At 32.9% G+C, this 14,371-nt stretch overlaps 2 protein-coding genes across 3 annotated transcripts; both read left to right on the plus strand.

Annotated features, from left to right (window-relative positions):
- Window positions 1-4,654: 4,654 nt before the first annotated feature.
- Window positions 4,655-6,241, plus strand: LOC107917921 (thiamine thiazole synthase, chloroplastic). Its single transcript, XM_016847337.2, has 3 exons — window positions 4,655-5,252; window positions 5,347-5,835; window positions 5,913-6,241. The coding sequence occupies exons 1-3, from the start codon at window positions 4,830-4,832 to the stop codon at window positions 6,072-6,074; spliced, it is 1,074 nt and encodes a 357-aa protein (XP_016702826.1). The 5' UTR covers window positions 4,655-4,829; the 3' UTR covers window positions 6,075-6,241.
- Window positions 6,242-8,907: 2,666 nt separating this feature from the next.
- Window positions 8,908-11,674, plus strand: LOC107917922 (COBRA-like protein 10). Of its 2 annotated transcripts, XR_001689853.2 has the most exons (3): window positions 8,908-9,685; window positions 9,784-11,272; window positions 11,383-11,674. XR_001689853.2 is itself a non-coding variant. In XM_016847338.2 (2 exons), the coding sequence occupies exons 1-2, from the start codon at window positions 9,106-9,108 to the stop codon at window positions 11,205-11,207; spliced, it is 2,004 nt and encodes a 667-aa protein (XP_016702827.1). In that variant the 5' UTR covers window positions 8,908-9,105; the 3' UTR covers window positions 11,208-11,674. The 2 variants fall into 2 exon arrangements, 1 of the variants encoding a protein (XP_016702827.1); XM_016847338.2 differs by having other exon boundaries at window positions 9,784-11,674.
- The last annotated feature ends 2,697 nt before the right edge of the window (window positions 11,675-14,371 follow it).

A 14,371-nucleotide genomic window follows, 5' to 3' on the forward strand; every position in this document is an offset into this window, starting at 1 on the left:
GAGGGTATCATTAACTCTTTAATTGAGTTATGAATTCCACTGTTGCTAGTAAAGTCATGTCATACACAAGTCATGTAACCAACGTACCGGCTATGGGCTCGATCATCGTTAGAGCATAAGCCTCCACTTATATCAAAACATATGAGTTGCATACGCATGGTTAGTGACTAACTTAGGATTTAGGCAAATCACACTATGAACGTCACAAGTGAATTATTTCATAAATAGATTCATAATTAATTCATCTTGGGTCAATCCAATGTATCATTCTACCAATGAATATACCTACGTCTCTACCCGTGGAGTCAATTGCTCTGATAGCCAAGACTAGCCATCTCCCCAATTGGAATTGTAGACGACATAATAATCCTTCTCAGTATTTTAATCAAATGCTCACTTCGATTTTTTTACGGGATTACAAACTTATTTAGATTATCTACTGAAGTAAGTTATCTTTCTCGCAATGTAAATGTTCTTACAATGCCATTTATCTTTAGTTTGAACTTAGACAATCAATGAGTTAATATTTACTTGCCACAAGTTCGCTTTGCATGCAAAATATAAAATATAGAAATACAAAATACACAATAGTGAAATGTGAAATTAACTTTATTTATTTATTCATCATTCAAATAAATAGAAAATAGTTGCATGTTTACTACAATATGGATACATTTTCCAATAGAACGTGCTCACTTAATTCCCTTTCTATAAAACCGTCAAATATATCTTCTATATATATCAAGGTCGACTAATCAAGTTTTGCATAAGCTCCATGTAAAGTGTGATAACAAGTTATCGTTCTCATTTTTTAAATGCATTATCTCCAAGCGTATCTTCAAGTGTCATGTTTGGATTAGGGTTACCGACACTGTTGATTTCCATTTTGAGATAAGATTCTTTTTAATACAAATAAAAATCTTACTTTTTTTGTTGATTATAGAACATATTTAAAATAAAATGATAATTATTGTTGATGTAATTTAAGTGAAAGGGAGGGAAGATGTAGGGGGAAAGGAGAGAGGCGAGATGGAGGGAGGAAGAAAGTTCACATTGTTGAGTGTCGAGAGCCTAGTTGGATTTCTAAATGTCTTCTTATGTTCTAGTGATTGGGAGCTATATATACATACTCTTAGGTAGGTTTCCTCTCATTGATGTTCATAGGATGAGTCATGTGGCCTTGCTGATAGGTATACTAATGTATGTTCCTCGACCTATGTCCCACCTTGTTGAGTCTTTAGAGTCTACACGACAATGAATTGACGAACCTTACAAATGGTATATGAGACTTGGTGAGGTCTTTGCTCTTGATAAGACAATGGTCTTTGACGTGATGGACACTTGGCAAGGTCTCCATTCGAGCAAGGCAGACTGGGGTAAGGTATATAACAATTGCCCCTTCCCCCCATGTTGAGGGGAATGTTATAAAGTGATGTTCCTCGAAACTTAGAAAGTTTTCAGTTTCTTTCTGCATCTCTTTTCTTTTCCGTATTTCCTTTTGGCAAGTATTGGCGAAAGAGTTTTTTTTCCAATATTGCAGTTATGTTATAGGATAGTTTCGATTAAAGTATATTTGTAGTTGTGGAGTAAAGGGATAATTGAAAATGCAAGTATATAAGATAAAAAGAAGTGGTGTTGCTTGATTTATCCACAACATCATTTTACTTTTCTATAGCATATGTATGTGAAACTATGATTTGTGGATGGAATCAACTAATATTATAATAATTCTCAAGAAAGGTCACATTAGAGACTATAAATTGGTAAGGGGATGAGGAAAAATTCATTTGTGTTAAGGGTTTCTTTTTATTTTAGTAAGTTTTCTTTATGCTCTAGTACCATTTTTTGGTTTGCGACATCCTTTACTATGGGTGAAAGATTTATTGTAGTATGAGGTTTTGTTATTTTTGGAAAGTGTTATGTTGTTATTCATTAGTTTTAGTAGCTTTTTATTTTGATTTCAAATAGGTGATAGGATAAAGTTGTTTCATGTTTCACAATTTTAAGAATTTTGGTGGTTTAGAAATTAAGAATTGGTTAATATATTATACATTGCAAAAGTGTGAGTAATAAGGTGAAATAAAAAGGTGCTTATGTTGAGATATTGATGGAGGTGGTAAGAGAATGAATAATGTGAGGAGTGTGGCAGAAACTTCTGATGAGAGAAACATGGGTAAAAATTTTTGGGTTGTGGTTGTTCTTATGGAAGATGCCTTCGAGTGCCATACAAAACCTAATTTCATAAGGCGAATATTAGTTACAATGGGCTTGGAATTAGAAATTTAGTTTCTTTCTAACATAGCAGTGAAGATGAAGAGGAAGGAGTTGCGGCGAAAGACAAAGCTAATGACCCAATGGTAAGAAATGAAGAACTAGAGGTGTGCATGGGTCGGGCTGGGCCTAGACAAAATTTTAGGCCCTTTTTCTAAGCCCGGGCTGGCCCGAAATATGAGCCTAAAAATTTGTCCAAGCCCTACCCGAAACAAAATTGTTAAGCCCGAGCCCGGCTCAGCCCGGTCCATATTAATTTTTTTTAGCTTATTTCATTAAATAAATTTTTTTAAAAATATAATAAATCAAATACATTTAAAACAAATATTAAAATAAGAAATAAATAAAAAATGATACTAAAATAATTCTTAAAACAACACACAAATTGAAAATATAATAAAAATAAAAAGTGATTATATTAAAATTGAAAATAAAATGTAAATATGATTAAAAAATATATATTTAGTATATAATTCAGGCCGGGCCGGGCTCGGGCCAAAAAAGTTTTACCTGAGCCCAGCCCGTTTTCTAAACGGGCCTCATTTTTTTGCCCAAACCCATATTTCGGGCTTATATTTTTACTCGAACCCTCCCATTTTTGGGACCAGCCTTCGGGCTAGGCCGGGTAGCTCGGCCCATGCACACCTCTATGAAGAACATTGCCACTTTCCATTGTTTATATAATAAGAAATAATAACACTTAAAACATGTACATGGCTTGCTTGCATGAAAACCCAAACTCACAGTAGTACTAAACACTTTAAAAACAAACATTATTAATATGAAATTGAAAGAATCCAAAGAATGTTTCCATATTATTTTAGAGCTCTTAACTAATCTTGGAATCACCATCAGGCCTGGCCCTAGGGGTCATCTGGAGGTGCGGCCGCCCAAGACCCAAGGTTGAAAGGGGTCCAAAATATTATTTTTTAATTTTTAATGGGCCTAAATTTTTTTAACTTTTAAAAGTAAAAAAAAATTATCAACTTTTAAGGCCCCCAATTTTTTTTTTACCCTTTAAGGGTAAAAAATTTTTGTTTACTAACTTTTAAGGAATTTAAAACCCCATTTTATTGTTTTGCCTAGAGCCCAAAAATATCAAGAACGAACCTGATTACCATTAATGACTTTGCTTATTCATCAATAAATTACTTAACTGGCATAAATCACCTTTAGGGACTTATCTATACTCGTCAATGAGTAGCTCATTTTTCAATTGGGATTTCCTCATCAATATTGTAATTTTCCTCCTTCTCAATTAAGTAATTTCATCCAATTAGGTAACTGGGGATTGGTTTTATGGTAGGAATTAAGTAATTTCTTCCAATTGCGTAATTGGGGATTGGTTTTATGGTAGGTATAGAGAATCAATTTAGTAGCTTGAAAATTACAATATTGACCAAAAAACTTTGAAAATTACAATATTTACTAAAATAAAATGGGTAAACTATATTGGTAGTTGTTTAACTATTAATAATTTTTTTAGTAATTACACTATGAAAAGTTACAAAACAATTACCAAACTATTAGGTAGTAGCTTTTAAAATTGATATAATTGCAACTTTAATCCTCAACATTTTATAAATTATGTCAACTTAGTCTTGATTCTAAAAAAAAGTTAACTATCAACATTTACACATTGTGTAATTTTTTTTTTGCAGTTTTGATTTTTTTTGTGACATTAAAAGTTAATTTTAAAAAAATAATAAAAGATGAAATTTATTATCTTAGATTTTTTGGTGTTTCTATTTTTTGCATATTTTATTTTTTAATCAAATTAGATGATAAATTTATTTTTTTAGTTTTTTAGATGAAAGGGTCACAAAAGCATAAAATTACAAAACGAATCAAATTACATAATATATAAATATTAATGGTTAAAATTATTATTATTTTAATTTTAAAAATTATTACTGTTAATCAACTAGTGACAAAAAAAATTAAATTAAATAATTAAATAATATTTTATAATAAGATTATAAAGGATATTAATAATTAGAGACTACTAATATAATATATTTAAATAAAAAAACACCATTGTGAATGAAAAATCCAAGATATTCTAATCAACTACAAATCCGTAGGATGAGAAGGTGACAAAAAGATTACCAAAAGTTGAGCTTTTAATGACAAAAGATCATCAAAAGGCGTATTTGACAATGACAAAATAGAGAAAGTGGGATGAGAGAGAGTGCTTAGCCAACAAAATGCCTCAACACTAATGCACCAAATACACCATCTTTCTTGCCCCACATTTGATTCATATATAAAATGATATTATATTTATAATATTTTATATTATATTTATAATTATGACAATTAAATTAATATTTAATATATAAATTTATATAATGTTAGGTATTAGACCAAAAACAAATCTTAACCATTCTAGACCCTTCAAATCCTATCCTCTTCCCACGTGTCCTCCCAGATATTTTCTTCACTTTTCTTGTTCCACTCTTACATATTTTGTCAGTCTCTTCACTTCTTTCTACTATCTCACCTCTCCAGACTTCCGAGGAACACCAAAACCTTCTTTTGTTTTCTTCTTCTAATCAATGGCATCTTCCATGGCTACAACTCTCACTTCCTCTTCAAAGCTTTGCAGGAACACTTCTCTCTTCGAGTCTTCCTTCCATGGGGTTCCAATTAAGCCACTTTCTTTTCATTTCAAAACAAAGTCTTCCCATTGCAACGCATCCATTTCCATGTCTGCAGCATCACCTCCACCCTATGATTTTAATAATTTCAGGTTTGACCCCATCAAGGAGTCCATCGTCTCACGTGAGATGACACGCAGGTACATGATGGACATGATCATCTATGCTGATACCGATGTGGTGGTCGTCGGTGCCGGCTCCGCTGGGCTCTCTTGTGCCTATGAGCTTAGCAAGAACCCCTCCGTACAGATCGCTATTGTCGAGCAGTCTGTTAGCCCCGGAGGTGGTGCCTGGCTCGGTGGACAGCTTTTCTCTGCCATGGTAAATCTTAAAAAAAAATCATCTTGGGTTCTCTTTTATGAAATTTCTTTTGTTTTAGGGCCTTGAAATTGTCTCAAATTCTATGTTTATTCAGGTAGTGCGGAAACCAGCTCATCGCTTCCTCGACGAACTCGCCATTGAATATGATGAACAAGACGACTATGTTGTGATCAAGCATGCAGCCCTTTTCACATCCACAATCATGAGCAAGCTTCTAGCCCGCCCCAACGTGAAGCTGTTCAACGCTGTGGCGGCGGAAGACTTAATAGTGAAGGAAGGGAGAGTTGGTGGTGTTGTGACAAACTGGGCTCTAGTGTCAATGAACCATGACACACAGTCCTGCATGGACCCTAATGTGATGGAGGCCAAGGTGGTGGTGAGCTCTTGTGGTCATGATGGGCCATTTGGAGCCACCGGGGTGAAGAGGTTGAAAAGCATTGGGATGATTGATAGTGTGCCAGGGATGAAGGCACTGGATATGAATACAGCTGAGGATGCTATAGTGAGGCTGACTAGGGAAATTGTGCCTGGGATGATTGTCACCGGGATGGAAGTTGCTGAGATTGATGGATCCCCAAGAATGGTAATTTTATTCCCACTTGCACAATCGTTTTTATTACTGTTGTTGTTGGACTATTATTAACATATTAACAAATATAGGGGCCAACATTTGGAGCAATGATGATATCAGGGCAAAAGGCAGCCCATCTTGCCCTGAAATCATTAGGATTGCCTAATGCAATTGATGGAACACATGTGGGAACCATTCACCCGGAGCTAATCTTGGCCGTTGCAGATTCTGCCGAGACCGCTGACGCTTAGTTGTAAGGGTCATAGTTGCTAAACTGCTATGGAGATAGGAGGAATTGGAATAATGTGCAGTCATTGGTAGGATTTCGAATAATCTCCTGTAACTTAGTAGCAAAACCTTAGCATTTTGTAGCTTGTCTTCTCCTTGCGTGCCTTTTAATTGAGTACTGTTTTCTTTCTTCTTTGTCTTCAATTAAGCCACATGTAACATCCTGAAAATTTTTACACTAAGATATTATCCTTAATATAATAAAATAAGGAAATAAAGTGACAAGAAGAGGAAAATTGAGTTATGTCACTGGGAAGTATATTATGACATATTTGATTCAAGAAAGGATTAAACTGTAAAAGTGAGAAAAATTTTGTAGTCCAAGAGTAAATACTCAAAATTTAAGGGATTAAAGTGTAAATATGAAAAGTTGAAAAACTAATAGTGCAAATATTTTAAGGGTAGGATGATCTAGAAACCAAGGAAAATTGATGAATAAAAACCAAATTGAATAGGTGAAAAATTATGAGAGACTAAATTGAAATTTTACCAAATTAAGTAATGACTCAAGAATGGAATTTTAAAAGAAAATAAGGGTGTTATAAATATGGTAAATAAATATCTTGCACTAAAATAGTTTTGGACAGCAACAGTAGGTTAATTTTGAAAAATCACCATAAATTTTAGTTTTGAAAAATCACCATAAATTTTGGAAATCTAATTATGAAAAAAATATGAAATTAAATCTTATTGAGTCTAGTTTATTATGGAAGAAACGGTGTAAGCAATGAAATTGTGAATTGTGAGATATAATAAATTTAGTGAGGCAAGGTCAGAATGATTTTGGGTTCTCCTGTTCTGACTTTGAAAAATCATAAAAAATTAGAGAAAAATAATTATGATCTTAAAGTTATATTTTTAAAATCCTTAATAAGTCTATTTTCAATAGAAACAAACGATAACATCATACAAATTCTGTACAATGAGATAATTAATTTTTAGTAAAGAAGGGTCAGAATTGTCAGACAGCAGAGCAAGAGTGAATTTAAAGAATAAACTGTACTTATTGGCTGAACCAAAAATTCTTCAAATTTTATGGTAAGAAGATATGTAAGTCTAGTTTCATATAAAATTAGCGGATCTTAATTTCGAGTTCTACAGCTCAAGATATAAATAATTTAGTGACTATGACACAAATGGACAGTTTTGAATATACATATAAGTAAATAGTGAAATTATTGATAATGTTACTTATAGCATGTTATATAAATAAAGGATGTGGAATGGAGAGGAGGAGGAGAAAAATATGTATGAATATTTATCTAGTATGGTTAATTTGCATGTTTTAGGCTCAGGGACTAAATTGAATAAAAATAAAATTTTATGGGTAATTTTGTAAAAATGTTAGAAATGACCAATTTGCATGAAATGGATTATTTTATTATTTGAAACTACAAAATTGAATGAAATTATTAATTTAGTTCAAGATCGGGAAAAAAACATGTTTTAAGGATTAAATTGAAAAGTGTTGAAATTATAGAAAATTTTCATATTTTATAGAATTCATGGGTTGTTATAAATTTGTGTGAGAATAACGGCTGGAAATAAGGATTAAATTGCAAGAATTTTATTTTTTTGAGCCTAAAGATGAAATCGTCATTAATTAAAAGTTTAGAGATAAAATGGTAATTTTGTTTAGAGCATTAATTGAATGTATTAGAACATGAAATAAATGAAAACGATGATCAAATTTATTTATAAAGATCTAGATGACTCGAATACGAGAATTGAACGTGGAAAAGAAAAGATACCGAATTAATGAAATTATAAACATGAACAAACAACGAGGTAAGTTAGTGTAACTTGAATTGTATATTTTAAATGCATGAAATATCAATATAATAAATTAACTGATTTATGTTTATGAAGAAATGGAAAGAGAATGATATTTATCATGACATTTATCATGACATGTAAATATGTGATTAACTTTGATACGTTAATACAAGGAAATTAAGTATATTGAGACAAGTAATAAATTCAAGTAAAACACGCTGAGGAAAAAAAATAAGTACAATATGTTTGATTTTAATTGGTTCCAAATATGAACGTTAAATAAAATAAAATATCTAATAAATAAATCAATAACTCCGGTAATGCTTCTTAACTCTATTCCAGTGACGGATGCGGGTTAGGGGCGTTACACCATCATTGTTGCAATAATACCAATTAGTACAGAGTTTCACAGAACAACCTTGAAGCTAAATGAAGGAACACAAACAATTATTAAATAACTGCAAAAAACAAGGTTGATCAAGGCAAGAACATTACATGCATACTTATCAATCAAATCAAACTGTGAAGGAATGTAACAATAAACCTATGTCCAAAGTTGGGTTCCTAGCGAGGTTTGGTTAAGTTTGACCTTAAGTATCATTTTATTAAATAGTAATTGTAAAGAGAATGTTTTACATATGGATTGGCCTTACATGTAGGAAACATTTGAATCAAAGAAAAAACTTGGGTGTTGCAGTTTGGAACAACATTTGGAGTTAAAATGGTGTTACATACAAAGCAATATCAGTTAGTTGCTTAAGGGTCCATTTCAACATCCACAAATTAAAGAAGAATGTAAACCATTTATGTGCGAGAGAGGATTTGCTTGCTATAAAACTAAAACATTAACAAATCCAAAACCTTAACCAACAATCTAAAAATAAAACTACAAACATTATTATCCTTTTTACTGGACAAAATTAAACAAATAATTAATATAACTAATTTTCCATGTCCGAAGCAGCCGCAGAAACTAGAGGCAGAGAATATAGCTAAAGACTTCACGTCCCTCTTCTTCTCCCTTATAACCCTTTCTTCTGTAAACTTCATAAGGTTTCACTCAGATAGAATTCTTTCATCGCCTCTCTTCTCTTTCCCCTCCCCTAGCCGTGCCGTGGCCGCGCGGCTTTCTTCTTTGCGTTTTCCTCCGCCACTCTCCGCCTTGGCCAGCAAAAAAAGAAAAAAAGGGTTTGAAAGGTAAACAAAAGAAAAGCAGGCATGAAAGTGCCTGGGTTGAAACTCATATGTCTTGCTTTTCTATTTATCCACACAAGAATCCTGGTGTGTTACGGCGCTCTAGACGATGCTGTCGACGACTATACGGACGAGACACCGGCTAAGCCGCCGCCGCCCGAGATGGACAATTGTAATGGTGTATTCTTGAGCTATGCTTTCACGTCAAGGACTAAAGCATTACCCCTCCTGAAAAACGTTTCAGCTCAGCCGTGGACGTTTAACGCCATGGCCACCGTTGTAAATTCTGGGACGGAAGAGGTAAAAGGATGGAAGATGTATATTGGGTTTCAACATAAAGAGATATTGGTGTCCGCAACCAACGCCGTCCTGATTGATGGTGGCGGGGATTTCCCGACGGCGGTTGGAAATGGAACAACCTTAGCAGGGTACCCCAAGGCAGACCTCAAGACATCTATTGACACTGCTGGGGATTTTAATCAAATTGCCGTCCAGGTTGAGCTCAAGGGTTCCATGTTCGGATTAGGTGAGAAGGCCACTCCTATGCCTAAGACCATCAGCCTCAAAAACGATGGCTGGAGATGCCCCACGCCTACTAAATATAGTGTGTTTCAAGTTCCAATGCAATGATGATTTTCATGCTTTTAATGAGATGCTATCTAACGCAAGCTAACATTATTTTTTTGTTTTCTTGTTCTATAGAAACCTACATGCATGCATGTTGCAAAAGGGATCTGAAATTCAAAGTGAATTCCAATAAGAAAAGCAAGTTCGCGGCTAGGCAAAATGGAGACCTCACCTTCATGTACGATGTTGTTAAATCATATGAAGGTAGCTACGAGGCCCAAGTAACGATGGACAACAGCAGCCCCATCGGCAGGCTGGACCGTTGGAACCTGACATGGGAATGGATGAGAGGGGAATTCATTTACTCCATGAAAGGAGCCTACACTCCTAGATTTGATACCTCCGACTGCGTTTATGGCTTAGCTGGTCGTTACCTCAAGGGTTTCGATTTCACGAATGTTATGAATTGTGAAAAAAAGCCAACCATTACTGATTTGCCACTTACTAAAGTAAATGATACCCAGATTGGTAAGATCCCTTATTGTTGTAAAAATGCAAGTCTGTTGCCACCACAAATGGATCCCAGCAGAGCCCGAGCCATTTTTCAATTAAGGGTGTATAAATTGCCCCCTGATACCCCACCCACTATTTTATACCCACCACAAAGATGGAACATTACCGGCGTCCTTAATGCTCGCTACCACTGTGGGCCTCCGATTAGAGTAGATCCCTCAGAGTTCGCTAATCTAAAGGGGTTCGATGCTAAAGTATATGCCATCGCAAGTTGGCAAGTTGTGTGCAACATGACAAGACCAGAGAAAAGGAAAACTAGGTGTTGTGTTTCCTTCTCAGCTTACTACAGCGATGGTGCTATTCCATGCAGCACCTGTGCTTGCGGATGTGATAATATCGACACCGATAAATGTAATCCCGATAAACCTGCGATGCATCTCCCACCCGATGCACTCCTCCTTCCTTCCGAAAACAGGACTGCTAAAACTAAAGCCTTTGCTAAACTCAAGAAGAAAGGGATTCCCAAGAAGTTGCCTTGCCCTGACAACTGTGGGGTCAGCATCAACTGGCATATCAACACCGATCACAAGGCCGGATGGTCGGCTCGGATGACGCTGTTCAATTGGCAAGAAGCTCCATTCGTGGACTGGTTCGTAGCCGTTGAAATTAAAAAAGCATACCCTGATTACGACAATGTGTTTTCCTTTAATGGAACCAAGAAGCTCAAAGGCATCAAGAACACCATTTTCTTCCAAAGCTTGAAGGACTTGAATTACCTGGTGGAAATGAAAAATGGGTCTAAACCGAGTGATCCTAAAGTCCCTGGAAAACAGCAATCCGTTATTTCATTCACTAAGAAAAAGACGCCCAATATAAAAATTCGAAAGGGCGATGGTTTCCCTTCCAAGGTCTACTTCAATGGCGAAGAATGTGCACTTCCTCGTAGTTTCCCGAGTTCAGGGCACCGTTCTCATCTTTCCATTGCAAGTTTCATCTTGATATCTATTACCACCACTTTCTTGCTCATCATAACCCGTTTCATTTGATCATCATTACCTTTTCCTTTTCTGTTGGCTCGGAGTATGTCAGCTTTGGTAAAGATTATTGATATGTAAGTATCTGTATTTTTGAATAACTCTCCCCAGCCCCATCAAAATCATTCATCTTTTATGACTGAAAATTTGATTTGATTTCTCGTCTTTTTTTGGGGGGGGGGGGAAGGAACATGAAAATGCTGATGAACTAGACATTAGAGGGCGGATATATCTAAAGGATGAAGAGAGAACAATGGGCTAACTTCAAATTCATGGCTTGTTCTGCTATAGTTATAAGCAAATGTAACAAACTGTGGAAAACAAAATTTTATGATAATTATGACAAGGGTTCCAATATAGTAATGCTTTGGACTAAACTTTTTGGTTTTTGCTTTCTTTTTTATGTATGTATTCTACTGCAAGAGTCATAGGATTCAGGTTCAGATTTCAATGAATAAAAGACAAATTCCTTTTCTTTAGTTTAGTTTCTTTTATGTATAAGATTGTTTTAAGAAAAGATAATGAACTAGCCAATGAAATGTGTGATAAATACACTCATCACATTTTATTTTATTTACATCATTTTTGGCTACCAATACTTTCCTATTTAATAATTTGTATATTCTCAGTCCTATAAATACAAATGATTAAATGTATGGTATAATTCTTAACATCGCATTCAAGTCTTTGATTCAATGATTATCTCTATTGGTACTTTAAAATTTGAAATGTATTCCTTTATACTTGTCCCTAAACTCATCTTGTTCCTGCATAACAAAAACATTGGTGAAATGATTAACATGTTATTTGCCTACAATGATTGTGATGCCTTAACTTTTGGTTTCTCAGAAAGGAAAGGTGAATTAAGTAAATTTAGCAAGGATTAAATTATAAAAGTTTAAAGTTGAAGGACTGGAACTGTAAATTTACCATTTTAGAAAAGGGGTGAAATTTCAAGAAATATTCTTTTTTTTATGAATATGGAAAATCGAGATCAGAACTAAATTGAATAAAGTGTAAAAGTATAAAGATTAAAGTGCAATTTTCTTATTTTTGCATTTGAGGGACCTAAATACAAATTTTCCATTTTAAAAATGATATTTTGAGACACAGTGATGATGTTAAAACACCTAAGCTGTGATATGATGGAATTTAATTGGTTGGTGAAATAAGGATTAAATTAAATGAAAAGAGAGATAAAGTGGGACGACAGCAACATGGGCAACAAAAATAAAAGGGCAATAAATAAAAGAAAGAAAGAAAAAATTCGATGAATTTTCCTTAGATCTCCCTTAAAACCATAACCTTAAAGAATTAAGTAAGTATTTAATTGAATTCAAGCTTATTTATTTTAATTTGAATATTTGAGTATTTAAATTTTAATATAAAATAATTAAATAAGATACGATTAAGATGATTGAATATGTATATTGAATTTAGTAGTGAACATGCAATTAAAAGTATGTTAGTAATGTGAGAAAGGATAAAATGATATTTTAGGGGTTATGAATTTTTATGAAAGTAAAGATTAAATTATAAATAGTGAAAATTTATTTATTTGTCATAAATTATAGATTGTATAAAATATGTTATATGAAATCAATATTGTGATTAAATACTTAAATGAAGTGTTATGTGATAGTAATGAAGCGTAAAGTGATATAATAATTATTGAATTTTCACGAATTTAAAGACTAAATTGTAAAATATTCAAAAGTTGTCATGTGCGCTAAAGTAGTTAAATAAGAAATTTAAGTGTTATGAGAAAGTAAACTGCTTAATGATAATTAATTGAAATATGAAATGCTAACTGTTGTGAATATATTATGTTTGTATATTTATGAATTGTGAATAAAGTGAATATTTGAAATAAAAATGTAGGAATGTGTTTATGTGATTCAAAATGAATAAATATATGATACAAAGTGATATAAGTGTGATATATCAAGTATATTATATGAATAAATGCATTAGTGAACTTAGAGGAAATATATTATATTATAATGAAATGATTTTGGAGTTGAGAGGGATTGAGGGTTCGAATGAGAATCGACTTGGTGATATGGGGGTTCGGAGGAAATTAGGAGAGAGTATTGAGTTATGTGATGTGTTTATTGGGGTTTTTGTATATTTTTCTGGAGTTCGTATTATCAAAGTTCCGTTATAGGCCAGAAGTTTGTGTTTTGGCTTGAATCTCTACAATGTATTGAAATTATTAATGGTATTCACTAAGGACTACAAAAGTGATATATGAAAGTAAACATGTATATTTATGTGTAATAATATGTGAAGATAAAGATAAAAGTGAACATGAGAATTAAGTGTTAAAAAGATATATGTGAATTAAATGTTTATGTTATGTTAGTGAAATGAGAGAAATATTTTGATACGTGAATGTGAAAGTTAATTAGTGACAATATATGTTAAAAGTTAAAACTATAAGTTATAAAGTTAATTTAAATGATTTTATGTTTTGAAAAATGAATTAAAAGTTGAAGTATATTAGTGAATAAATGTTATTAAAAATTTATTTAAATTGTAGATGTATAAAAATGGTAAGATTGAATTTAGTTGAGTACTAAGTCGTTCTCGTAACTTAACGCGTAGGTGATAGATAAGTTTAAAAAAAAAATAGAATTGTTACTTTAGCTCGGATTACATCACTCCTCACTCCTCAAGCTTCAAGTCCTTTGGTGTGTGTATATATATAATTTGGACCTTAGTTTGGCATATAATTAAGCTTATTCGTAATAATGTGAATTATGTACCAATAATAATATTTAATGTTATAAGTTACCTTGGTTAAAGTAAAACAAAAAGATGTTTAAGTGGTGAATTTAGTGTTTAAATGTAATATCTTTTACTTGAATCTTACAATGATTTCAGAAAGCCAAAGTGCTTTTATAAAAGGTGGTAACATCTTTGACAATACTCTTTTGGCTCATGAATTAGTTAGAGCTCTAATAATAAATTTTAATTTTTAATGTTTACATATTTTATCAATTTAATTCTAAATATAAAAAAAATAAAAGAATAATTAGCTCTCAATGTTTACTGAACTTGTCATTCTAGTTCAAAATCTAAAAAATTCAATAAATTTAGCTTTCAGTGTTTACAAAAATTATTATTTTAGCCCTCTAAATGATTTATTCCCGTTTTGTCCAATTAGATCAAGC

The sequence above is a fragment of the Gossypium hirsutum genome, chromosome A01, assembly GCF_007990345.1.
Source record: "Gossypium hirsutum isolate 1008001.06 chromosome A01, Gossypium_hirsutum_v2.1, whole genome shotgun sequence".
NCBI lineage: Eukaryota > Viridiplantae > Streptophyta > Magnoliopsida > Malvales > Malvaceae > Gossypium > Gossypium hirsutum.